The 26,745-nt window shown below is 40.9% G+C and overlaps 4 protein-coding genes across 12 annotated transcripts in view; 1 reads left to right on the top strand and 3 right to left on the bottom strand.

The window, feature by feature from the left end:
• Window positions 1-26,745, bottom strand: part of LOC125741867 (uncharacterized) — a 75,040-nt gene that overhangs the window by 6,639 nt on the left and 41,656 nt on the right. Inside the window, exons 1-2 of one of the 6 annotated variants that reach the window (XR_007397924.1) lie at window positions 2,098-2,293; window positions 1,452-1,632 (exon numbers count right to left, since the gene is read on the bottom strand). Coding sequence is in view for 3 of the 6 variants with exons in the window: in XM_049013326.1 (XP_048869283.1) it covers window positions 1,547-1,607 (61 nt within the window). In the remaining 3 variants the exon portion in view is untranslated. Of the gene's footprint in view, window positions 1-1,451; window positions 1,633-1,777; window positions 1,903-2,097; window positions 2,294-26,745 lie in introns of those variants that run through there. The other 5 variants (XM_049013326.1, XM_049013330.1, XM_049013332.1 and 2 more) reach the window with 5 other exon arrangements.
• narf (nuclear prelamin A recognition factor) lies at window positions 3,854-12,935 on the bottom strand. Of its 3 annotated transcripts, none has more exons than XM_049013302.1 (12): window positions 12,420-12,935; window positions 11,515-11,586; window positions 11,211-11,276; window positions 10,697-10,834; window positions 10,378-10,510; window positions 10,009-10,143; window positions 9,173-9,273; window positions 7,877-8,006; window positions 7,112-7,184; window positions 6,866-7,003; window positions 5,193-5,350; window positions 3,854-4,710 (listed from the first exon to the last, which is right to left on the bottom strand). In XM_049013302.1, the coding sequence occupies exons 2-12, from the start codon at window positions 11,569-11,571 to the stop codon at window positions 4,469-4,471; spliced, it is 1,371 nt and encodes a 456-aa protein (XP_048869259.1). In that variant the 5' UTR covers window positions 11,572-11,586; window positions 12,420-12,935; the 3' UTR covers window positions 3,854-4,468. The 3 variants fall into 3 exon arrangements, with proteins under 3 accessions (XP_048869259.1, XP_048869257.1, XP_048869258.1); XM_049013300.1 differs by having other exon boundaries at window positions 9,173-9,291; window positions 12,420-12,933; XM_049013301.1 differs by having other exon boundaries at window positions 9,173-9,291; window positions 12,543-12,933.
• LOC125741869 (cytochrome b-245 chaperone 1 homolog) lies at window positions 13,029-15,856 on the top strand. Of its 2 annotated transcripts, none has more exons than XM_049013335.1 (7): window positions 13,029-13,149; window positions 13,627-13,714; window positions 13,821-13,862; window positions 13,984-14,057; window positions 14,193-14,289; window positions 14,437-14,581; window positions 15,092-15,856. In XM_049013335.1, the coding sequence occupies exons 2-7, from the start codon at window positions 13,627-13,629 to the stop codon at window positions 15,240-15,242; spliced, it is 597 nt and encodes a 198-aa protein (XP_048869292.1). In that variant the 5' UTR covers window positions 13,029-13,149; the 3' UTR covers window positions 15,243-15,856. The 2 variants fall into 2 exon arrangements, with proteins under 2 accessions (XP_048869292.1, XP_048869293.1); XM_049013336.1 differs by lacking the exon at window positions 13,029-13,149 and adding an exon at window positions 13,203-13,458.
• hexdc (hexosaminidase (glycosyl hydrolase family 20, catalytic domain) containing) lies at window positions 15,855-26,744 on the bottom strand. The gene is made up of 13 exons (XM_049013296.1): window positions 26,620-26,744; window positions 24,023-24,124; window positions 23,225-23,340; window positions 21,845-21,932; window positions 21,505-21,669; window positions 19,884-20,067; window positions 19,204-19,275; window positions 18,874-19,072; window positions 18,550-18,632; window positions 18,375-18,453; window positions 17,962-18,072; window positions 17,784-17,873; window positions 15,855-16,556 (listed from the first exon to the last, which is right to left on the bottom strand). The coding sequence occupies exons 2-13, from the start codon at window positions 24,107-24,109 to the stop codon at window positions 16,328-16,330; spliced, it is 1,503 nt and encodes a 500-aa protein (XP_048869253.1). The 5' UTR covers window positions 24,110-24,124; window positions 26,620-26,744; the 3' UTR covers window positions 15,855-16,327.

The raw sequence follows: 26,745 nt of genomic DNA, 5'->3' as shown, positions 1-26,745 counted from the left end.
AAAAAAAAAAGATTTTTTTTCCTGATCTGAGTATTGGTTACTAATTATATTGTAAACTGTTTTTAATTGCTATATCTATTTTCAAGGATGTTAACGACTGGATACATTACACTTTGACCATTTATGAGCTTGTTGATTCTTAAGAACACCTAACTGATCTAACAAATGCCCTTAAATTGCCATGTGAAGAATATGTGAACTTAGGACTCCCAGAGTTTGAAAATCACAGTTACAGTCATCCTTGTGAAGACCTTATTTTATTCAATCGTTATTTACAGTTGATTAACATATTAATACATTTGTATGAGTAAGACACACAGCTTTGGTTTAATATTTTACATTATTATCAATCAACCAATCAATCAATAGATCAATCAATTATCCGTTAATCCATCCATTAGTCCATCCATCAAGCCATCATCCCTGACAGGATTGCAGTAAGCTTGGAGACCCAGTGCAAACAGTAAGTAATGCTGAAAACTCTGTACAGGTATAAAATGATCAGTAGTCCTCATGGTGTGATTCACTGGAAAAAGTCCGTGTTTAGTTGTAAGAAAGAGCTTTCCACTGGCAAATTGCTTAAAGATTCAACCGTTTTGACGTAGTGCATGAAAATGGATTTTTTTCTTCTTCCATAAGATAATTATGGCCAACACAAGGACAGCTGTGAGAATCCCAACCACAAACAGAACTTGACTGTGTATCATCCCATTTTGCGGCAATGTTTTAGATTCTGAAAAAAGAGACACATTCCATATAATGATTGCTTAAAATGGCTGAAATACTTACCATTATTAACTGAAAAATTATTCAGTGACATAGTTTAAAAATAAAATTCAGTGTTTCCCACCATTATACTGTACTGGAGAATGGGTTGTCAGATCTGTGGAAGTAAGGAAACCAATAGTTTTTTAATCTTTAAAAAAGCTAGTCTGATTTAACTTATTTCCATCCATCCATCCATAACCACATTCATCATGTAGCCCATCCCAGAAAGCCCATTGCATGACACTCTTGACAGGAATAAAAGACCAGCAATATAATTCAATAATGTTCAAAATTTTGAATATTATTTTGCTAAGTGTACATGAATGTATGATAATATTTACCTGTAATTTTCAAATTGACAGAACTGTTAAAAGTCTCACAATTACTAAGTACATAATAGTTATATTCCCCGCTGTCTTCCTTTGTAATGTCGTTTATCTGGAGAGAAATGTCCTGGGAGCTGTTATTCCATGGCTGCCTGAATCCAGTGCGATTCGTATGTGTGTAATTGGACCCATTGTATAGTGCAAGTGTTGATTGATTCTTAGTCCACTTCAGAAAACGGATCTTTACATCTTTACATAGTAAGTGGCAGTCCAAAACTGCAGTTCTGCTGTCAACTGAAATCGTACAGTTCACCTTATCTGAAAAATTAAGCATCATAAACACACAGTAAAAAAAACTCATAATATATAGGAAAATATAATCAATTACCACTTAAATAGTTTTTTCAAATTTGGATTTGGGGAGTAAATTGGAGAGTGTAAGACAGACATACCGGCGATGATCGATCTGAGGCCAAACACAGCAAAAACAAAAAGGCATAGATGTGACACCATCTTCTTAGGCGATGCTTCTATATTCCTGAAAAGAATTTGAAAAATACTCATTTAATGAAGTTATTTTCTTCTTTCAGCATATATTAATACATTAAAATCAATTAACCTGCAAAACGATGCAAGTTTTTCTAGTAAGTACTAGTCAATCATGCATGAAAAACTAAAATCACCTCTTTGGTATGAATGTTCCTCAGATAAAGCAGATTATTTCTATGTAAAGCAGCTTGCAAAGTTGTTACATTATGATGCTGCCAGTATGGCAGCATTTGCCACATTTCTTCATGCTAATTTATGCAATAATATTATTATATATTATAGTACAATGGAATCACCAATTTAATAACTATTGCGTCAAAGACAACAAAATCAGATGAATCTGAACAGCAGCCATGACCATGATCTCAGTTTACACAGCACTCTATCACTGCCTGTGTTATTCCTGTTCTCTAAAACGCCCGAGTAAATAAATAGCAGAGGAATACAGACTTACAGTTTGATGACTGCACTCTGTCAGTGGCTCTCTGAGGGAGAAATGGGTTGCAAGCTGACCTAGAATAATAAAGCGGGAGGAGAAATACTTTCACTTTCATTCTGACTGTATTACACACTCGTCTTAAAGCCATGCCGATTCCATATCTGATTAGTAAGCTTAGGCAAGAAGAAGGGAGCAGGTTGTATGCAATGCGAGTGTATTGCAGGCTACACATCCACTAGCACGCACACATACCCAATCATGCGCGCACACGCGCGCACGCGCACACACACGCACACACACTCCGAGAATAGTTGGAAGATAATGGCTGGATGAATACAAAAATATTTGCAAAAATATATACAATTTCAAATAATTTCCAACAATTCAACTCTACAGAACTTTTCAACAAATCATTTAAACCAAGATGGAAATCAAATGAAGTTCTTACAGTTGTTTCTGAAATTCTGACATAATGTTCAATAGGGACAAAACTCTTATGAAACGAACAATGCTTTGATTATTTTTTTTCAAAGTCAAGGAAAACTTTTTAAAATGTAGAAGATAAAGAGAATTAGAGTGTATATGTGAGCAACAACAACATATTCTGTTGTCATGTTTTAAGATTACAGCCATCATGTTGTGGCGATTAACACCCTCTAGTGGTGAGTATAGTTATAGAATTTAAGGCTTAAACCTTAAATTATTTTATTTGGATCCCGCTTCATGCCATACGCCTGAATTTCATCACACTTTACACTACCTGGTGCTTTCGATCATAAACATTTAGAACTGCTGCTTATTTATATATTCAAAAAGCAAAGACAAGAATAGATCATAATTTCAATTCGGTACCTCTTCTTACTCCACAACCATGTCTCACGTTAATCAGCAGGGAAACAGCAGAAAAAATTTAAATGAAAAGGTGCAATAGTAGGGCTACTTATTGGTCACCATCACTTTTATTACATTTCTAACCAACTTGTCATGTGCTGAGTCAAGGTTTTACTCGTATGCAGGAGATAAAACACGTCCTTCTTTCAACATGTACATTAATGTAATAAACCACTAACTTCCCAATCCGGAGAAGCAAGTGCTGTACATTTAAAAAATTACATGTAATTTATGTTTTTAAAAAAAGTTTCCTATTACTCTTACTTTTAACACCCCCCCCCCAGTGTTTGGTACATAAAAATCAGGATGCCCCCCCCCCCACAAAAAAATAATGTCACACCCCGACTGACGGTGCCCGCCGACGGCTCCGCCTAATCACCTCCCGTGGGCGGGTCTGATCGGGTGTTTCGCATGAAACTAATGACGGGACAGTTTTAAGCACGGATCACCAGCGAGTCCACGCGAAGTATTGAGCCATACCCATGTGCCTTACTGAGCAATTATGTGTCCTCCGTGTTCCCTTTGCTTCCTCCCTCTCTCGTCTACCTTGTGTACTTGCCGCTCCCTATTCCTTTCCTCTCCCCAGACCCGATCCCGCACCTGAACCGCCTTCCCCGCCGAGTCCGGCTCCTCTCGTGCCCCAGTCCCTTTGTTCTCGTGTCGTGTGCCTCTTCGTTGGACAGACCTCCCGACTTCAGACCCTTGCTCTCCATCACTGACCTTCCTGTTTGCCTAGCCCTACTTATACTTCTATTCTCGGACACCCAATAAAGGCTTGGGCTGCACGCACGTCTGGATCCTTGCTCCCCGTCCTTGACCGGCATAACAGCGCAGCAAACACTCTTCAGAAAGCATTTAATCAAAATGTACAAGATGCATGTTACCATTTGGCCAATAAAATTTCATTTTTTATTTTTGTTGGGTGTTAATTACATAATACAGATTTTTAAAACCTACACAAACAAAATCCATTTTAATGCGTGACAAGACGGAAAACTGGTGGGAAAATTTACCAGACTTACAAGTACTAAAAACACTAAATATCCCCCCTCTGCAGTGTCCTCACTTCAGCAGAGTTATCCAAAGATGTGTCAATTATTCTGCCATAAAAGGTACAGGATTTTCCAGGCAATGTAGTAAGTGAACTGCATAGGTTTATTACAGGAGGCGTTTTGTGGAAATGTAACAATACTAAAATGTCCAATGAAATGTATACATTTTTCACTCCCCAAAATTCCAAAATTTGTCACAGATTAAATACTACCAAATGAATCCATACCCCACTGGCCTGCATTCTAGTCTTTCAGCACCAAACCAATCGCACTGAACTTCATTGGTCACATCAGGATCACTGCCAGTGAGGTTGGCTTCCATTCCATACCGGCAATATGGCGGTAATCTTGTGCTCTTCCATCCTTACGCAATACATGTGATCAATCAACAGTCTCGTGCTGGCAGCATGGATCCTAGCTCCTTTCAGCAGTGGCCCTGTCCTTCACCACTGGATGTCTGGAGGCAGCTGCTGAGACTGCCTCTGGCTATACTGGGTGTGCAGAGCCTGCATGGCTGGCGGGGAGTCCTGGCCTTCCAGCCAGTCGTGGTACAGCCGCTGGATCTCGGGGTTCATCTCCGGCAGCCTGACGGGCAGGCTGCTGTAGGCCTCCTCCATCTGCTGCAGCAGGGCCTTGTCCGCACGTCCGCCCTCCCCCTCACACTGCCCACGGCCATTCAGGCAGCCTGGCAGTGGAGTAGCGGGAGTTTGGTTTAAAATATATAATTAAGCACAACAAACACGATCATTAGAAGCACTGAAGATTTCAGGCCTTTCTCCTCAGGCGAATGTAATTCAATTACATTTAATGAAAGCAGCCTTTCTATCACACTTGGCCAGGAAAACGCATCGTCAATCAACACACAACCATTAAGTAAATAAGGCAGACACCTTTATACGCAACAGAAAACAATGCTATACAAGTCATATGAAGTGTAAATTAGTAAACTGTAATCGGGGGGGGTGGGATGGGAGGGGCATGTACTGTAGATACCAGTGTTAAATGTGAATGCCAGCCCACCTCCCCAGGACCAAAAAACTAGGTGTTTAATAATTTGGATTGATTTATTTGGTATATATTTTGACCCAATGGAACATACTCATCGTATTTAAAACGAAGACAATGCTTATTTTTCAGCATCTATACAGAGCAATCAGCAAAAATTACCTCCTGGACAGGAGAGTACCTCTACCAGCTGATACGGGACCCTCCCTTTCCTCATGCGGTGCACCAAGGTCTGGATATTACGGAAGCCATAGACAGCTGCAAACTGCAGCAGGGTTTCCCCGTCGCGCTCTAGGGATACTTCTAGGAAGTCGCGGTTCCTGGAACAGAAGCGAATATACAGTATGAGCAGATGGAGGGACGACAGCACATAGGAATGCAGATGGCTGGGAATTCACAGCAAAGTGTCAGCAGACAGAACAAGCTGTTCAACCTTTACCACCTCAGCGTAGGAAAAGCAGGAACCCAACAGAAAGGTTATGGTTCATGCAGTGTTGTAGTACACAGGTCCAGTCTTGGTCTCAAGATCCCATTTTTCACTGACTCATCGGAACTTAAAACATTTCAACTCTTGGACTAGAGTGTCTGTGGGTCGGACTTAATTTTGGGGCAAGACACAAGTAATGTCTTATTTCTCCTTACTCTACTCTTGCAGTAATAGTACACATTAATAAAATACAATTAATAAGATAAGATAAAATAGATCTATCATTCACCTTTATTGTATTAAATACACATTGATTTATTTTATTTTTGAAAACACGGACAGAGTACAATGCTACCTTGGGAAAACCCTTAGGGACAGAAGTTCCTATTACATCACGTAATAGTGTTTCTCACATTCAAGCACAGCGTTATACAGCAAACTCTAAACTGCTCAGTCCAATAGATATTGTTAGTACCAGAGTGAGTGTGGTCATCATAAGTCTTACGTGGTTAGTTCTCCCCAGAAGCTCACGCAAGTTACGCAGGTATAATCTTAACTGCTGCTTTTATGCTGTGTATATGAGTACTCTGACTGGCTTTCCTCCTTACATTCACTTTACATGCATCAGGTCTTGTTTATAGAAAAGAAAAAACGGCACTCAAATTCCCCTCTGGAAAGAGTTACCACACACCCTGCATATAATGGGATCGTCCGAGACATTGAAAAAATAAAATATCGTATTCCTTTCTGAATAACTACGGGACACGATATGTCCCATATTACCCGACCATGGGACTGATCAACGTCCCCGTGCTTTAAGGGCAGGGTGTGTGCACACTAAAGCACCAATAAACCATAATCATGGTACAGAGGGCCTTTGCATTCGTGGCGGATTGGCTCCAGGACCCCCCATGGATACCAAAATCCCCGATTGCTTAAGTTCTATATAAAAATTGTGTAGTATTTGCATATAACCTACACAAATCCTCCCGCACACTTTAAATCATCTCCAGCTTACTTATTATACCCAATACATTGTAAACGCCATGTAAATAGTTGTTAAACTACATTGCTGAGGGAATAATGACAGGGAAATAAAAGTCTGTACATTTTCACTACAGACACAACCATTGTACCTCATACAGAAAATATAATAAAACAGCAAAAATATAAATTAATTCTCTCATACCACACGCGCACACACAGCAAGTACAACCAACAAAAACTAGAATTCTTCCATACACCTTTTTACACATCTTTCACCCTAATGAGTGGTTCACATGAAAATCTGATCAGGTTACCTGCGGTATAGTGCTCAGTCTTGACTCAGACTTGATACAGTGATGGGGACCAAAACCCCTAGGTTCACGTTTAATTCTAGCCGACCTCGACAATGCTGAACTATTACCTGAGTGTCTTATACACCACCTCCTCCACCTTCAGGCCAAAGAGCTCCTTGGCAGCATGCTTGAAGATGTGTTCCAGAAAGCCCTCCGAACTTCTGCCTTCATGCCGCATTAAGCTTTCCTCATTAAACTCCCCTAGCCTTCAAAACCAATGAGATTGAAATGGCACATCAGAGAGGGGAGACAGAAACCTTCAGGCAGTTTGACAGTCTCCGCTATGCATTAGCAGGGGTCATACAACAACTCACACGTGATCTAGAGGCACAGAGTCCACGTCTTCAACCAAAACTCCCTTCTCTTCCATCATGCGGAGAACCTCACCTGAATTGAGTCATACGAAACCAATATCCAAGCACAAATCGTTAGTATGGAACATGCAGTCAGTCAGGAACCACTTTCAAAATACATGAAATCACATGTAATTTATTGGGAAGTTTCAAACTAGAGCTGGGCGAAATATTTTATCATGATAATTATTTTTTTATATCAGTCGATACGAATAACCATCACCGTATAATTCAAGCGATTACTTCTGTACTCCGTTTTTTCATATATTGCTTAGAATTCCCCTTCACCAAATTCAGAACATAAAAAAGACAAATTGACTGGACTACAAACTGATATTTATTTTAGTAACTGAATCATACAAAAATAAACTGTCATTAGGTGCAGTGTTATAGTTTTGATTGTATTCATTTTTTTTATTAGTTTCAATTTTCATTAGAAATGCAGGGTAGTTGTACTTTCCAGTGCTCCACTACCTCCATCAACCTTGCTTTGCATTTATAGGTTATTCCTTCTTAAATGATTACCATGTGACTGGTTGGAATTTCATTAGTTTCTGTGATGCGAGTCATCAAGCAATGTCCATTATTGACAGCTTAATCGAAATTTCTTGTTTTCTTATAACTTAAATTCTATGTGATGATAAGTTGATATATTGTTTATATAGCCAGCCCCGTGTCACAATCACCATTTGTTTGATTAAAGAGGCATATGGTACTGAGCCCGACCTGAGGTGAGCACACAGTCAACATCCTGAGTCTCCAGCAGGTTGCTGTAGAACTCGTCTCTGACAGCCTCCAGCTTCTTGTCGAAGCAGGGGGCCACTACTACGTGGTACACCTTGTCCGGGGACAGCTTCTGAAACAGCATAACACAGGCTTGTCAGTGTAAAGAAACACACTATATGGTCAAAAATATATGGATACTCATATTAGAGGAATTCCCTAAATAAGCCGCACACAATGCTCACGCAGGTCTAAAATAAAGCACAGTCTCCTACAACAAACATCAGTAGCAGATTGAGTGATTCTACAGAAGACATTAGTGACTTTCCACTTGGCACCATCATAGGACGGCATCTTTCCCACAAGTGAGTTTGTCACATTCCTGACCTGTTACTACTACCCTGGTCAACCACAACAATGTGACTGAAGGTTAAAATGTCTAGGTTCAGTTCAGCTGTGAAGCCACAGACCACACAAACTCACAGAAAGGATCACCCAAAAGATCACCCAACTTCAACACCCACGTTGAAAGGCAGCAAATCTTATGAGCAATGTTTCAACATCTAATGGAAAGCCTTCCCAGAAGACCAGAGGCGTTATCGCAACAATGCGCTGACCAGCTGCATATCGATATCCTGAGTTTCATAATGAGATGTTGGCCACGCTGGTATTCATATATTTTTGGCCACATAATCCATCTTCTCCAACTGTAACAAAGTGTATACATTATATATATATATGTAGTGTATAAATGTAAATTATTAACACATAGTTTAATTTTTATAGGGACCTGAATCATGGTTAACAGTTTAACTGGCGCACTGTGAAACAGTGATAAAGTAACATCAACATCAAACAGTTTCACTAAGTGACAAAAGACCAGACTTGGCAGCAATCAGCGATAATTAGTGAACTGATTTTTAAATACAGCCGAGCATTTTTAGAGAACACTTGTAGGGCCGACAGATAACTGCATTGTTTGCAGTTGTTATTCATCTATGGATGGGTGAGAGCTGACCTGTTTTGTGAGAATGTTAGCTGGGGAAGTATTTTGGCTTGCTTCCTTACAGGTAATGTGTCTAATCTCCCTGAGCTTAAACAGGGTCATAAGACCATGCATGAACACATCATACATCCGGGAAACTATGAACTGTTTAAGCTGCAGCCAGAGGAAACTCAATGTTCAAAGGGGAACTTCTTCAAAATCACATAATGGCTTGAATTGTTCATTATGTTTTCAGTCACGAGAATCCACAACAAAGACTAAGACAATAAATAAGGGAAATCGAAATAAAAGACCTGCTGCTGTGTGAAGAAGTCTTTGACAAGAGACCCCATGATCTGCTGAGGTGACTTTGCTGTGCATATGAGTGGTGTAACCAGACTGCCCAAGACCCGCTCTGCATAGCGAATCCACCCTGCAGAGAAACACACACACACACACACACACACGCACGCACACACAAACAAACAAACAAACAATACAGGCATGCAGTAAATGAGACCAGAGGTTTTGTGAGAAAGTGTGGAACACACAAACAGGGGCAGAGATGTCCAGCAGTGTGACGGCACTATCTTCCAAAGGACAGACGTGAACCTGCCCCACCAAGCATATCTCTAATTCTCAGGACCCCAGCACTATCTCTGAGCTGTGTACTACCTTCCAGCAGCTCTGTGGTTATGCTAATTTAAAAAGCAGTTCTGGGGGCTGTCCGACTTTCAGTAAGCAGATCATCTAAACCAGAGAGACACAAGGACATTCTAGTAATAATTAAAAAAGACTTGGTACAAAAAAATGTGGACTTTGACAAAACAGCACTGCTTTCAAGCTGATTATGCTCAAGTATTGAGTGATAACTGGGTGTTCAGCTGCAATACAGTCTCAGGTTCCTATTGTATGACTAACAGCAAATTCAAAGCAAATGGCATGTTGAACAAATGCAGTCTCAACAGGGAAACGGCTTAAATTCAGCATTTAATCAGGCCTGATAACATCTAAAGAAAGGTGGGCGAGCAAATCCGAGATGCTCCCAGGAAGCAGAGTGAACGTCAGAACACCTATAGCATAAATCTTGTGTATGTAGACAAGTCTGAAAGCATTTATTCTATGGGGATATTTGAGAGTGACTGCTGACCTGGACAAGATGAGGTAAACATGGGAAGAGCATTGCTATCATGGTGTCTGCGCCGGAACCTCTGAATGAAGTCCTTCTGGCTCTCCAAGATGCTGAAGCCAGCGGCCACCGTGGTGTCAAAGACATAGTGCACACCTGGGAGAGAAATGGGAAACTTACAGGAAGGCTCGCCCTCCTACCCACACAGAGAGAAGCTGAGCCACTGTAAAGCCTACATTATTCATAGTAATTTTACTGTCCTTCAGGTTACAAATACATATAGAGTAACATTGTAAAAAAAAAAAAGGGGAGTTTACAAACAATACCAACCCTGGCCTATTGTGTTGCTAATTTAACTCCCCCACAGACGTATCTCTGCGTGTTACTGACCCAAGCTTTTCAAGAAGCCGCAGAGCTTCTGCGCGGCCTGTGGGACGTCCAGATGGAATTTGACGGAAAAGAAGGGAAGAGACTGGGGGCACACAGACACCGCCAGCACTTTGTGTTTGGAGGCATCGCATCTCTGATGTCAGAGAAGGGGGAAAAAAACACAAAAAGCACATAAACTAAGCACATGGCCAAACAGCTTGTTTGAGTAACTATATAAACACGGCCATTATTTCCAGGTGCATGAGTCCAAGCTGACAGTGCTTCGGGTGACCATAACGTTAACAGAACTCATGTGGGATGACGCTGCATAATACTGCACCTTGTTGAGGCCCAGAACTTTGTAGATCTCCTGCAGGTTTTGCTGCGAGATGCGCTGGCTCTCTTCATCTGAGACGCAGCGGTCGCAGGACAGACAGGCACTCAGCAAGACCGGCTGCTTCGGGTCCTCTTCATTCGCCTACAGCGAAGAGGGAGAGACACAAATGGTCACCAACCAGAACAGGCGTTAACATCAGGATAAAAATGTGTAAGCCTTATAAATGATTTTATCCCACATAACGTAACAACCCTACAAAATCAAATACTACACAAAAAAGTCTAATTGTATAGCAGGAATGCCCAAATCTAGTCCTGGAGTAGCTTAGTTCTTGCCCTGTTCCACCATAAATGATTCAGCTCAAGAGCTGTGTGCTAATTAGCACAAGAAGTTGAATCAGGTGCATTAAATGAGGGGAAACCCAAAAATGTGCAGGGCTCTGTCCCCCCAGGACTGGATGTGGGCACCCCTGCTCTATAACAATACGAATGACAAATAATTCTCATCTACCACATACCTCGCCATTGACCTCGGCTTTTTCTGGAGCGGAGTCTTGGTTTTCATTACTCTGCTTCTTGCTGCACTGCCATTAATTATGTTATTGTTACTTAACAAAACTATACAGAGCAACATGTAAACAGAAGTACTTGCATTTTTTTCCTGATGTATTTACATGACTGACCAGAAGGAATTAAATAGCTGTTATATATAAATATATATAAATTATGTTTTCCCAAATGTCATAAACTTAGTCTAATAGTTTGTTTTGACATAAAGCACAGAGATCTTTGAGCAGCCAGGGCAGGAAATGCAAGTCTCACCTGTTTCGTGCAGTTCTCACACTTTTCCTTTCGCTTGCCAATTGCAACTTCTGACATGTTTCCTCACATAACCTATTAAAACAGGTCGGTTATAATAAGTGCATGGTACTTAAGAACAACGTTTCAGTTTGGTATGAATCAAGAAGGACATGCCCCCCTCCCCCATAATTAATTTGGCTTCATTCATCCTCCCAATAAACAGGTCGTTGTATATAAATTCTTAAATTTTGTCCCCCTCTCCCCCATCTTAAACTCTCCTACGCCATTGGTATGAACCAAAGCCGGATGTCTGAGTTTTTAACTCAACCCCAAGGACGTCTCTATTTTTCGGCTAGACAGTTATCCGGAATGATAAACTGAAGGTCATTAAGACGTCTGTTGTGACGATTTAAAAGGGAGAATCCACTTCAGTTAACGGTGGTGTACGAGAAATAAATAAACCAATTACATGTACAATAACAACAGGAAGAGGACGAAAAACTACCCATACCTTCCCTTCAGAATTAAACGGAGTCATAGGATTATGAAAACAGAATAATCATTAGTTACAAATGGATACAAGTATTTAGGCAACTATACTCATTCAAGGTCCTTAGTTAAGTAACCCATAAATACTTATTTGGAAGACGACGAGGGGAGTATGAACTGGCACCAACTCAATAAAACACCACTACTTATATTAAAAAAGTATTACTGAGGTTAAAATACCACTCCGTGAACAATGCTCGTTATTTCCAGGACCAAAATTTTGATTTCTCAGTAGCTTATTTTATTATAGGCCGAAAAGAAAATGGGCTGTATGTTTTTGCCTCAGGTGACCCCTATGACAGCGCCGTGCCGCATTGCGAGTAGAACAACGCGCGAAATAAAGTGTTTTAATGAAATGAATAAAGCACGACACTCACCAAGTTTAGTGGACGAAGCACTTGTTTTACAATAGGAAAAAACAAAAAGGTCACTGCTCTATTTGTCTGAAGGTGTGCGTGTGGAAAAGCATCGGTTAGCTAGCTGCGGGCACAACTGCTCACCGGTAATACGATTTTTCCGCTTTGGTTTTCCGAAGGCTATCTCTAAACCCGGGGCAGCGAAAAACTTATCCTACAGTGGGCTTACAGCACTCATCTAGGTCTGAGACGGACTCGTGCGATACGGCACGACCAAGTCTCCGGTAACAGCAAGTCACACCGTCCGACTCCATTGTGCCCTGTTTCCCATCACAAGGCGCATGCGCTGGCATTGCTTTTCGGTCAGACCGGCGTTCTTTTGGGGGTTTTTTTGTTTTTAACTCTTTGTGTTCTTTTAGATGGTGGAAAAACAGTACAAAATTAAAAATAACCCGAGGCTTAAGCAGTGTGTTAAGTTATGTGAAGGGAAAATAAAACGACAACAACATGAGGCGTGCATAACATTCAAAGTATTACTCTGTCTTAAGTGCCTTGTTACGTTTCAGATTTTAAAGCTATCGGCGGGCACGCTCCGAGGAGGATGGGCTAACGATCGCCATCAGCCAATCAGAATGCGAGTACTCAAGAAAGGAAGTAGAACCCGCCTAGTATGTTTTTCACGCTTCCCCATTTTCCAAAGTCTCAAAAAGAAATATTGTGACATCTGAATATTGTCCCGGATCTTTAAAAGGCAAGTTAAATAGTAAAAAATGTCGGTATTAACTATGTACAGACCTTTCGAGTATGGCTTGAAAAAGGCGATTATATATTTTCTGGTCTGTTTGTCGATCTTACTCAGAAATCGCAAGTGTAGAATTAATAAGTTCAATTTTACTAGTTAGCTGGAAGGTAAGGAGGTAGCTTTACGTGGCCTTTACCAAGTATTACTTTGCAAACATTTAACATAATCTACAAATCCATATTCGGTATATTAGATTCATCAGCAAATGATCATATCCGTTATAAAAGTTGCGGAGAAGATAGAAAGATAACACCAGAGGTAACTTTCATCAGAGGAAATCGAAAGGGTACTTCACACCCTACATTTTCTTTGCTTTCCACGCCTAAATCATTAGGTGCTGAATGCATCGTAAAGGTTGTATGCGTTCGAGATTATTTCATGTTCATATAACTCGCAGTGAATACATATATTTTCTGTTTCCTATAGATGGGGTATATGACAGTGAAAACGCACACAGCCTCTCTGTTACATCTTACAAGGTCCCCCGGAATTCGCTCGTGGTCATTGCTCGTTGGTACGTTTCCTTTTATCGCTGCAATGAGCCGCTCCCTTGACTCTGTCTTACAGAGGCGATACATCCATTCATTTAACAGGAAGCTTTTTTTTCCTTGTATATCCAGGTATAGCCTCGGTTGGTTTGGCAGCAGCCTACTACAGCTCAGGTGAAAGCATGTTTATCAAACAAACGTAGTCTTCTCGAGAGTCTGCGTATTTCAAATGTGCTGCTTTAATACCAAACCCGAAAGTGTGATGTGCTATTTCACTTGCTTCTTTGACTTTCAGATAGCATATTATGGAAGCTGTTCTATGTGGTAGGCTGTTTCTTTGTGGCTCTGCAGAACATGGAAGATTGGGAGGTAGGAGACAGCATCACACATGAACTTGTCTGATAATCAGTAACCAAATGTCATTAACGTGATATCTGGATTATTGCAATAGAATTTGACAAACAGATGTGGTACTGTCTTGTGTTGATTTTCTTATGGTTTTAGGAGGCTTTGTTCGACAAATCCGGTGGGCAGATAGAGCTGAAGACGTTTAGTTTGTATGCCAGAATATTGACCCTTTGGAAGAAAGGTCGGGAGAGAGGTGAGCACCACTTCCATCTGAGTGTCTCCCTACAGTACCCGATGAGGCACAGCCCTGACCCGTTAATCAGATGCTTGTTGTCATCTGCCCAAGAACAGAGCTGAACATAAAGGTTATTATCTCCTCCTTCCTCCATTCTTCCTTCAGTGGTGCTGCCCTTGCGATACCTGCGGGACATCACCGTTGAGGAGGAGAAGGTTCGCTACCTAGGAAAAGGTTACCTTGTGGTGCTACGCCTGGCTACAGGCATCTCACACCCACTTACGCAGAGTGCCACTCTGGGTGGACGCAGGTAGGACCTACTGGAGGTGTTTCTGGGTGATTATAATTTGGGCTTTGCCCGGGTGTACCCAAGTACTGCCAAGAATGTGCCTGTCTCTGTGGACACAGGCGTACTCAGTATTCAAACCTCACCAAGCTATAAATGCCAAATTAATTTAATTCTGTTGAAGGTAACAAAGTAGTGATTGATAAGAATAATGTAACTCAACTTAATCAATTGACTTTTTTCAATACTTTACATACCTGGTTTGATACAGGATACACACCTGTTTCCACCTGATATTTAGTTCACATAAATAACATTTGCATTTAGTTATTTAGCAGACTAAAGTGACATACAATGGAGAAAGCAGGTACTAGGTTTTATGTTAGCATGTCATTTCTAAATAAACACAATTCTAAATAGATTGAGCACAAACAACCCATTAAGTATTGCAGGTACATTATTAAGCTTTAAAACCCCACTTAGGAGGAAGCTGTGATATCAAGTTAAAAGGTTTTCCATATATCATTTCTGAAGTGATGTAGATGCGGTGGCCATGCTGCTGAAACGGTTTTTGGGACTTGAAGAGCCTCAAGAATTTCAACACGAAGATGATGATGGAGCAATGGATGATGCTGATGATTACAGCAGTGACTCAGATGATGATGATGATGATGATGACCACTGACCAGCCTGTAATGCTCCACAGTTGCATTGTGGGAAATTTAGTTGTCCTGTATATAGATGACAAACCATGAACTTTACGTACTCCATTGTACAACTCCCTACAGTTCTTCAATATATGCAGCACGTATTTAATTTTTTAAAATTGTTACTGAAATGTATGGTTTATTTGCATATACTCCGTGCAGGAAATTAAGATGCATGACCTGATACAACTATCAATTATAGTGATAGTTGACCAGATGGTTTCTGATCATTACGTTACATGTTCATTAGTCAACTGCATGTGTCTCCAATATGTGGAATTGTCTTCTACTGCTAAAGCAACCCATTGGCCTTGGACCAGTTGCATGGGTCTAACATGCATGGGTTGCATGGGTCTTATGCACTAAAAGTCCAAAAGTGAAAGCATTTAATACATGCAGGCATCAAAAAACTTGTTGGCTGCTGCTTGCATAAAGCCATGGCTGGGAAACTTGTTACAAGACGGACCTCCAATGCCAACTGAACATAACACGTCCTTTTGGAAAATGAATGAAAGCACAGTTTTGTGTGGTTTTTTGTGTGTAATGCAATGCTCAATGCTTTCTAATGTCAGAAATAAAAAAGTGAACAGTAGTGTTTGGGTAAATTTTAATATGTAGGCAGGGTATGTTTTCATCTCTGCAATCAGACAGACATACAATGAAGTGCAGTTAGAACCTTAACAACAGCATGGTTGATGTTTTGGCTGCATATTGGTTCTATATCTTCAGACTGCTAGGAACAGAACCGTTGGTTAAAAAGCCATAGCCGGAAGCGTTAGCCTGCTATTCAAATCTATATTTTACACAAGAATTTCACAGTTAAAGCACCAGAAACCTTGGGTTTTCCATCATGGGTACTGCGGCTGAACTGCTAGGCTAACAGCTGCCCATGTGCATATGTACATGTTACATGTATGCTCACATATAACAACTAAAACATGAACCACGGTGCACAGGAAGGACGGGCTCCTGATGACCTCAATATTAATGTCCTTAATTTTTAACTCCTAAAAATCACATGGGGTGAGGTGATAGCATTCTGTGCCTCTACTGAGGTCAATGCTCAGTGGTCCTGTCCTCTATCTCTGGCCTCCTGCACAGCTGGGGGCAGGCGAGTGTGATCTGGAAGCATCTCCTGGATGGTGGCTTGTGTGTCCTGCAGCAGACTGCGGATGGGCTCCAGCAGCGTGCTGACATGCTGCTGAACCCACTCCTCTGCAGTGGCCTCGGGGAACAGCTGTGTCATCTCCACGCACAAGGCCTGGACCTTCTGCTCTACACTTGCCAGCAAGCTAATGGAAGGGAGGAGAATGAGTGTTTACATAATATCAGCATAATTCCTTAATAACATTATGTATACATTCACAGGAACATGGGGAAATCATATTGTGGGGAAACAGCAGTTTGGTATTTTGGCATTTATGTACTATGGTTCTGCAGAAAACCAAATTGGACACGTTGGTGTTTTTCTTGCCAGTTGAGCGTAAAATAAGGTAAAAAGATATTTCAGTTGATAAGCATTTTCGTTAAATGTTCAGTTGACTTGTAGCTGTTTAAAATAGGTAGCTTACTCGCATCACACACATATAGCTAAAAAATAGCTGCGTTTATTTCAGCGTACAAAGTTTTCCTTTAAAAGCAGTTTAAGCTTCTGTACTGTGACTTAAGTGTGTATTTTATAAATATGAATCTCTTACTGCATAATTCTTTCCCATGATTTAAATCTGTTTTTGAATCGCTGTTTATTAGAACATAATAATAAAGGGTTAAACAAAGTGTGGTGGGATAGATCAAAAATAAGGTAGTGACACCAAACCCTACGGCAGGGTAGGCGACCCTGGTCCTGGAGTGCGGGTATCCAGCAGGTTTTCTATCATACCTGATGAGTAACACTCTGCCTGAGATCAGGTGTGGTCCATCAGAGACCAGGTAGGATGGAAAATCTACTGGATACAGGCACTACTGGAGCGGCACTGCCTACCCCTGCCCTATGGCATATTTGTCATGGGCATTGCTGTGCCAAAACTTTTAATGCATTAATAAATAGTCCTTTTATGAATGGCTAAATAACTGGAAGACTGCGGTCCACACCCAGACTGAGGAGAGTGAGGCAAGGAGAGTGAGGTAAGGAGTGTGCACTGATTACAGTGCTGGATGTAGTTTAATATTATACCCAGGACAAAGCAATTTCAGGTTAAGAGCCTTGCTCAAGGGCCCAACAGTGTAGGATCACTCTGGGCATTCACAGGATTTGAACCAGTAACCTTCCGGTTGCTGGCATAGATCCCTAGCCTCAGAGCCTCCACTCCATCCCATGGACCCAGACTGAAATACAATTTAATCTGAGCCATGAGCTTGATCCCAACCCCTGCCGTTCAGCATAATGTCATCGGAAGCAGTGGACCTTTGTTCGCTTTGTTGTGCGAATGCAATGTGATCCTTGGGGAATAGTTGAGGACCCCTGGTTCAGAACGACACAAGCCAGAGTAAATGATGATGATAAGCTGAAGCCGACTTACAGCGTGGCCTGCTGTTGTATTTGCTGAACGATAAGCGGGTTAGCCAGCCTCCTCTGCTTGTGGTACGGAGTGAACCAGCCCTTCACATACCTGCACCACAATCAAAGAAAACAAACAGTCCTTGATACCGGCAAGCACGACAAGGCACGCTCTTAGGAGGCAGGCCGGCACAACCCACATGTTATTGGCCGGGAAACGCAGCTCCTCTGATTGCAGCAATGTGTTGAGCTCCACCACCAGCCCCGCCAACTTGAATCCCGGGTACGTGGGTGTGCTGCCCGGGGGAGAGCTGCGACAAGGAGAGGAAAATGCCAGGGCCACGTTACTGCCCGCGACTGACCGGGTCGCTGATGCCGCGGCGGAATAACACTGGACTGCCACGTTAAATATTTGCATGTCGTTTGTATAGCTTGATATGCTTATCTAGAGCAAAACTCTACCAGAACAAAAAACAGGCATACAGACATTGCCCTTGTTTCAAATTCCATGCTGTACAATAAACTATGATATTATACATCATATCATAGTTTAGAAATCCCCATAAGTTAAGCTGGCTGCCAAATTTACGCAGGTGGGGAAGAAAGGCTTTACCTTGCCATCAGTGTCACCTCTGTGGTAGTGATGCCCAAGGTTTCCATCGCACTGCTCTGGGCCTCCTTGCCAAAGCTGCCTGAAGCACATATTCTTAGCTAATCTGTCCGTCGGTCATCGTGAAAGGAATTGTCTGTCGGACTGTATGAGGAGGGCAGCGGAGCTAGCGACTGACCGTGGCGCAGGGTTTGAAGGCAGGCAGCGAGAGAGGGCAGCCCCACTGGCAGCAGCTCGCACAAGACAGACAAGTGGTCATACCTGTGAAAGGGGAAGAGGCAATGAGCAGCTTCTATCCCGTTCCCTTAACAGAGCCTTTCTCTATATGCAGGCCAATTGCCCAGTTCCATTCTAGTTTGCTGCTTAAGAAATATCATTGCTCTAAATATGCAAAGTCCAACTCAATATTTGGCCTGCAACAGCCCTCTTTACTCATGAATTGTGAGATCATGCCACAACACCTCATCATTACATGATGGACCTGCACTGCTGACTCTCTCACCTCTGCCAGCCGGTGATGGCGATGCCCTGCAGTTCTATCCCGCCGTGCAGTGCGGCCGCCACCTTTAGCCACTGCAGGTGGTTATCCACGTGCCTCTGCGTGCAGGTCACGCAGGTGCTCACCTCGGTGGAGCCTTTGAACGAGCTGGCAGCCCACACCCGAGAGAGACCCGCACTCTCGTACTTTTGCAAGAGACGGCCTGAGCCGTGCGGGAGGGAGAAACGTAAAGCAGACAGGAAGACCATCAGTTTCCAGAATCTGCCGATTAAATATTTGAATGACTTGTGAGCTGTGGAGATTTTTCTGCCCATTGTACTGCTCTGTTACTACCTGTGTTTTCAGCATCAAGAAAGGGGCTGTAGTCCCACAGCATCAACTGCACAACTCCAGCAAGACCACTGTCTGTGAAGGAAAAATAATATATGAAAATATAAATGTCAAAGCATCATCGTCGCTGGCCAATGAAAATCGTATATGTCCACTTTTTACTGTAGATGGTTTACACCCAACTCCTTTGTCTGCTGACAGCATTTGATGTCTTAACTGATCAATAAAAAGTTTTATGAATTCAACTATTCCACTAATATTTATGTTCTAGTTAACATTTGTATTCTTACTGGTTGTTTGTGTGGATCACTTTATATTGCTATTGTTTTTAACAATTTAATGGTGATACGTAACTAGATAGCTATCTAACCAACATCATTTTTTATTTTTATTAGACGGCGAGATTAATTTGGATCTTGTTCACACTGACATATTCGCCTCACTGAAAATCACCACTGGTCCATTTAAAACATTAAAGATTTCTGTTTGTGGTGCTAAGGAAGTCCCGTTGTTTTAGGTTTATTTTGTAAAGCAGTTTCTGAGAAAATGCATTTTTTTCATACTCCTGAAATAACGGAATTTTGGAGATACATGTTCTTCACTGGACAGTGATGATATGCATTCTAAAGCCACCCATTTGTGCTACTGAGTAGCCGCCATGAAAAACACCAATGAATCATTACCTTTCAGGACATCGTGGCTCACACCCCTCAGCATGTCATCCCACATGATCAGCTTGAGCTGGGGCCAGGTTGCATGTATGTTCTTAGCCACGTCTGTCACATGACCAAGGAACAAGCCGTGTACGTCATGACCTGGAACGCTTAGCCACTGCTTTGACTCCTCCCCTTGGCCGAGGAGGTAGACCTGAGAAACATTATTTTCCCGTTTTATTCTAGTCTATAGCATAGTATTTAGCGACATTTTCCATTTGGATATAGATTTTCAAAGCAGTAACAGTATGGGAGAAATTCACACCCATATAGTATAATAACAAAAAAGAACATAGAACAAAGTATACAACTGTACTAATAAACTGCACACTGCATGCATAATAGTGGTTCTGTTATTTATAAATGCACAGTGTCCACATTTACGAGATGCTAATACGCTACCCACCGCTGCTTTTGCACGAGCTCGGTAAGTGCTCTCTGACTATCTTATAATTATTTTCATTCATGCTTTTGGACTCATTCATAATCAGTGTGACGTGTCTGTGGTAAATTTAACAAGTGAGGAGGAGAAAAGCAAATAAGAGCTGCTCAACAAAAGACAATTGTGTTCTGCTGTATGGAAATATTTTGGATTGCACAGAGATCACACTCGGGCGTGATATATTTAAATATCTATGCTTTAATTGCAGTATGTGCACATGGGCTATAATCACCAACGTCTTAGATAACGAGTAAAATAAATTTGTCTAGGTGCCGGATTTCGGTACCAATTCAACATTTACTTATACCCACAGTTTGATAGGCAGATTAGTAGAATGCCTAAAATATTATTGAGAGGTGTATTGTGATGCCCAAAAGTTAGTAATCATATTCGTGTGGCGTATCCTTATGGTTATTAAATTTGGTTAGCGGAGCACGGCACATGCTGCCATTTTGGTAAATCATAGAAGCGATACGCACTAAAGTACGGGTGAAGAAAGGGAGAGCTCAGCAGTCACAATATCTGTTGAAAGGTATTAGAGATATTGTGGATAAACAAGGCACAAAGACGTAAGTGGTGTGGCGGTACTTTTTGCATTGTGAAGTCCAACATGTTTATTAACAAAAGGATGCCAAATACTAATCAGCTGATCAAATTGTGGGCCGTAAGTAAACGTCCGTATCGTACCAAAACCTGTTCCATCCACCTACTTTCTGAAACCACTTGTCCTTTATAGAGTCATGGGGTTTCCGGAGCCTATCATAGAGGTTAAGGGAGCAAGGTAGCCAAAAAGCTGGTGTCCAGACAAATTTTTATGCCCGTTATCTAAAGCCCTGTAATGACATTGCTATTGTTGGCAGAGATCTGTGCCGGTGGGCAGCACCAGCAACGTAACCTACTCTACCGGTAAATAATAAGTTCTGTTTGCTTTGGATTATTTCATAGAAAATTTTATCTCCATTTTCGTTTTGCCGAGAGCACGATATTAAGTGCAAATATTTCAAATGATCACGATGTGATATCGTGCAGCTCTATATATCACTGATTGTGCATTTCCTTGTAATTGCTCTGTACAATTACAATATAGGCATCTCATTCTATTACTTACTACCCACAGTTTTTCCCGATTTCCTGCTATAGGTTCCGTACCTCATCTGCCCCGATATGCAGATATCTGCTGTCAGGATGCAATTCCAGCACCTGCCGCACCATCTCCAGCACCAGCTGCAAACTCTGTGGCTTGTTTGGATTCAGGGTCCCAAGGCAGGAACCAACCTCCCGTAGATCCCAGAACTGCTGGTGCTTTAAGACAAACTGCACAGAAGTGAGGTGACCTTAAAATTCATTTATAATACGAGCTCACATGAAAACAGATACACTGAAATATTCATTGACCGACTGCATCCACTTATGTTTAGAACAAATGGTGGAGATCTCCAACAGATAAGATTATGGAGCAAAGCTAATGGAATGGGTGCTAGACTCTCACCTCGAGGTGCCCAAAAGTCTGAACCAGGGGAATAACCTCCAACCCACTGGATCTGGCTGCATCCTGAATTGACTGGATCTCTGCACGACTGCATTGGAGAATAACACTAGGAATGATCATCACACTTAGGAAACACACCACTTGCAAGTCAATTAAAGTTTTAAGACTGTAATAGATTGCAATATAAACTAAGTACTAAAACAAGTAGGATTATGCAACGTCTGTTCTTTTCCACATTTTGTGTTCTAGAAATCTGTCAGAATGTCCAAGAATAAAGCAAATTCATTCATTGGCTACTGCAGCTGGCAGTGACTGATAATATTAAAATGTGTCCGAGAAATATGTCCACACAGCTAAACACGCAGAGTGTAGATGTACAACAGCTGTGGAAAAACACTTCAGAATTGCAAACGAACCTCACCAGCTGCTGCCTCAATACAATACGACAGCTTGGGCAATTTCGTTAAACTAAACATACAGACGTATCTCCCAACAAGAGTGATTTAGCTGGCAGCAATGTTACGTGACACCTGCAGGGATACGAGTTTGGATTTCGGCTCCTGCTCTGTCAGCTATGCATTGTTTTACCCTCTGTTTGGAAATTGACCCCCCACACACTCCAGCACCTTCAGCGCTCACAGAACCTGTCTGGGTGTGTCTATGTCGTCCCTGTGATGAACTATTGCTTAAATAATTTTAGGCTTTGAGCAACAACTGCCCTGAAGGATGAGCAGTTCTTGTAAACGGACGGAGCCAGAATAATAATCAAATATTTACTAATTTACATTTAATGTATATTTACTAACAAATAAGCAACCATACATCTTCTAACCACATACCCTGAATTGGGCCGGTTCATCATTGGGTGCGCACACATGCACACGGTTCATATATTGCAATCATTGTGGGGACTCTTCATTCATTTATATGGGCAAAACTCTAACTATGATAACTCTAACCCTAACCCAGCCCTAACCTTAACCATAAGAGACCAGGCAAAGTACAAGACTTTTCGATTTCAGTTTTTTGATTGCATTCACAGATGTTTATAAAACTGAGGTTTATATTGAGGGGACCTGAAAAATGTCCCCGCAAGCTAAAAAGTAACAGGTTTTACCACATTCTGGGGACATTTGAGCCCCACATTGAGGTAAAAAAAAAGCCTCTCTCTCTCTCTCTCTCTCTCTCTCTCTCTCTCTCTCTCTCTCACACACACACACACACACACACACAAAATGAGCAATTTATAGACACCACTTAGCGTATATGCATGTTTTTAAACTCTGGGAGGAAACTGGAGTATGCAGAAGAAGCCTCTGCAATACAAATATATTAGTACTGAATCCCTATTGACCAGATAAGATAGCTGATAAGCCACACCTGTATGAGGAGTGACTGGTAGCTCGCAGGACCTCCAGCTTCCCCTCGTAGGGAAACATGTCCTCATACTCCAACAGTAACCCATGGGCACCGAGCCGAGCAAACAGGGGTATGAGCTAGAGAGACGGGAATGGAAACGGGACACAAACGACGTCTGTTAAAGTAACTCCATGCTGATTTGAATTTGACGGCAGCCCTGAGGGCCACATAGATGGCATTCCTACAAAATTTCATCTTTTCTGTCTACGTTTTTAGGCTTCCCAATGGAACTACTGTGTGGATTCTACTAGGTATTTAAAAGTGTCTCAGTTAATTTCAGCATTTGATATAACAAAATTTGTTTCTGGTACTGTAACGTTGACAATAATCAGCCTAACCAAGTTAAGTGGATGGAAGACGGATGGACTGATGGATGATCATAACCGGACAACAACCAGAATTAGACATTAAATTAGGTCACCATCTTGTTGATATAATTTTGAAGTGCAATTTATTATGTAAATGTGCTACCCTCCATTTCGTTGGTTCTTTCATTTTTCTTCATGTGCACAAGTTCTTCATACATCTGCTTCCATGTCATATATCATGATATATGCAACATTGTGTTGGTTTTGTTCATAATATATATATATATGCTCAGATCCTGCCAGAATGACAGAGGAATATGTTCACAGAAGACTAAAGACTAAAATTCTAAAGCGTTTCACTTGTCATATTACTGACATCATCAGTCGCTGGCCCTTCAGGGTCGGATAATTTCTTTAATGGTTTAATAATTTCTTTAATAGTTAATAGTACCTTTCGCAGGTATGCGATTCTGGGAGGAGCCCCTTTGAGATCCAAGTGAACTAATTTCTTTCCACTGCTCCATGGCGGGAAGCTCATGTTAGCTGTGGGGATCTGAAATGCAGGGAAAGGCAGTAGTCAGAGTTATTCAGTTTGAAAACTATCTGTAAAAGAGATACAATAATGATTCACCGATCACTCCAGTTCGCAGCATCTTTGAATGATAACATTAAATCCTTCTATGACATCATACTGAGCTGATTCTTCCCCCCTCTTGCATATAACATCTTATACTAATGCAACCATATGATGTGCTGCCCTCCAACTAATTTATTCTTTTCCTTTTTCTTCATGTGTACAAGTTCTTCCATACATGGGCTCCATGTCATGTCTCGTGTTATATGCAACACTGAATTGTTTTTGTTAATATAAGAAAAAAACGCAAATAACACTCAAATCCTGGCAGAATTACAGAGGAATATGTTCACAGAAGACAAAAATAAAAATCAAATGCAGTGAATCCAGAAACCTTCCGTTTTGCAAAATCTCCTGTTTTTAATGTTAAACCAAAATTAGAAGCAATTCACTCCATTAGATCTTTTAAAGAATGACATGTACCATGGATTCCATTAAAGCAATTTCTTCATTTTCTTTATTCTTATCGGCGGTTCTATATTGCAAACATTAATTGTGTCAGATAAAAAAAAACAAATAAAACAAAAAAAAATAAAAAAAAATAAAGGTTGCTACATCTTAATAGCTGTGTTTACCATTCTGGTTGGAATGGGGAACAGAACCTCGTGAGACAGGGATGGGCTTGGAAAAAAGAAGCAGATGGACGTCCCTTATCATAGCTTATGGAGGCTGGGCATAGAGCAGAACCAACATACAAGGGACACAACTAAGAAGTTTCGGTGAGGTCAAGAAACGAAACTAAATTTGGGTGTGTGCATTGTTGACCAACTGAAAAGTAATGAGACTGGTGTGACACTCTATTCAGGTTCACTGGAATGATTGCCGTTCATAAATAAATAGCAAACTGGGCAAACAAACTCCCATGGAGGAATTTAATGAATAATTTATATACTATAAAACACAGCCATTAAGATAACAGTATTTTATGTACAAGAAGATTGGAACCATTCCGCAGTTTTGTCATTAGAAGAAAGGGAAAGGCGGGTTCTATAAAGACTATGCCAAGTTAAATGTTAAAATACAATAACTGAAATAAGAATCAGTCAAGCATTTCAGTGAAAAAAAAATCTGGTCAATAAGCAATAATTAAGATATGCATATTCTCATGACTCACTCTTTACCAAATATTTATCACATGATATTCGGAACAATAAGTGCACGGCAGTTATATCCATTATGAAAGAACATCCGTTAGCAGACAGCAAACATTAAAAAAATCAAGTATACTAATTTAATAAGTAACCTAACACAATTGTATCTACTGTTTAATTTCAGTTCAATATTTTCCCCTAGAATTGTGTAATAATTTTTCCACTTTTAGCATTAGATAAAAAAAATTTTTTACCCTTGTATTATGGACTCTATTTTTGTCATACTTACAAATATCCCTCTATATATATAACTGCAATAACATTGCATAATGCAAAAAATAGATACAAACAAGGCTGAAGAGGCAGGTTCAATGGCAACATTTGTGCAATATGGACACAAAACAGCTTTCTATAATCTGGGAAATCCCAAGTTATCCAGAAAAAGTGTCATCGCCGTGTCTTGGACAGCAGTAAGGTTGAAAAGACCTAACAGGATATTCTTGAAATTCACTATTCCAAAGCTCTGCGATATTCATTGCTGCCTTCTGACACTCCAAAGTTTTTCACGTTGGGGAAAGTGGACATTTTGTCATCCAGAACAGGGGTGGGCAATCTTATCCACAAAGGGCCAGTGTGTATGCAGGTATTTGGGAAAACCTTTAGGTCAGCTGTTCAAACCCAGGTATGAGGACCCTTCAGCCAACCAGTCCCCTAATTAGTAATCTAATTAAAGAGTTGCAGCAAAACCCTGCATACACAAGATTACCCATCCCTGATCTAGAATTTACGCTCAGTATCCCACAGAGTACTACTATGGATGGAACCCGCATTAGTAATATTGCAGCGCCTCCTCTGTCTTCACAGATGTTTTCCATCACCAACATTGATTATACGAAATAAACTGGTTGTTATTGTTTCATAAACAACACCGTCTTCATTTTTACAACTAAACTGAATGCTAGATTTGAAAAGAAATCCAGATAATTCTAGAGGGTTCACGAACTTTTCTCTCTCAAAAAAAAAACAAATGCTATCTGATAAGCTAAGGGAATGTTACGGTAGGATACATTAATTACAAAAGAAACCACGTATAATTAACATTTTGGTTTTTATTTTGATTAACAGCATTAATAATGCCGTTATACCAGACACGAAGAGCTTGTTTACATTCCATTAACACATTCATTACGCCCATTTGCTACCAAGTATGAATGCATTTCTATTACACTGACGACAAGTAATAACAAGCTGTCTCTGGCAAACAATCCAACAGATGTTGCTAAAAGAAACGTTTGTGATCCAGCTGCAAATATAAAGCCTTACCCAGCGTAGCAAAAGGTAGTCTCGCAAAGCCTAGTCTATTTCCTGATTCGCAAACATATCAATTACTTTTGTCTTACTGCATATTCCAGACCCGATGAGCCGAGAGTGAGCGATCGATAACCCTTC

Source organism: Brienomyrus brachyistius, chromosome 5 (genome assembly GCF_023856365.1).
Source record: "Brienomyrus brachyistius isolate T26 chromosome 5, BBRACH_0.4, whole genome shotgun sequence".
In the NCBI taxonomy this organism is placed as follows: Eukaryota; Metazoa; Chordata; class Actinopteri; order Osteoglossiformes; family Mormyridae; genus Brienomyrus; species Brienomyrus brachyistius.
Note: the sequence above shows the minus strand (reverse complement) of the source record. Positions and strands in the feature narration are given on the sequence as shown.

Coding starts and splice junctions, on each gene's coding strand:
- narf (XM_049013300.1), bottom strand. CDS start 11,571: ATGTCAGAAGTTGCAATTGGCAAGCGAAAGGAAAAGTGTGAGAACTGC. Junction 7,185..7,876: donor TGACTGTGTGCTCACCTCAG/GTCGGGCTCAGT, acceptor GACTCAATTCAG/GTGAGGTTCTCCGCATGATG. Junction 7,004..7,111: donor TCTGTGCCTCTAGATCACGT/GTGAGTTGTTGT, acceptor TTGGTTTTGAAG/GCTAGGGGAGTTTAATGAGG.
- hexdc (XM_049013296.1), bottom strand. CDS start 24,109: ATGAGCTTCCCGCCATGGAGCAGTGGAAAGAAATTAGTTCACTTGGAT. Junction 20,068..21,504: donor TGCATATCGGGGCAGATGAG/GTACGGAACCTA, acceptor AATGTTTCTCAG/GTCTACCTCCTCGGCCAAGG. Junction 18,633..18,873: donor GCCATCACCGGCTGGCAGAG/GTGAGAGAGTCA, acceptor CCCCTTTCACAG/GTATGACCACTTGTCTGTCT.
- LOC125741869 (XM_049013335.1), top strand. CDS start 13,627: ATGGGGTATATGACAGTGAAAACGCACACAGCCTCTCTGTTACATCTT. Junction 13,715..13,820: donor CTCGTGGTCATTGCTCGTTG/GTACGTTTCCTT, acceptor TTGTATATCCAG/GTATAGCCTCGGTTGGTTTG. Junction 14,290..14,436: donor GAAGAAAGGTCGGGAGAGAG/GTGAGCACCACT, acceptor TTCTTCCTTCAG/TGGTGCTGCCCTTGCGATAC.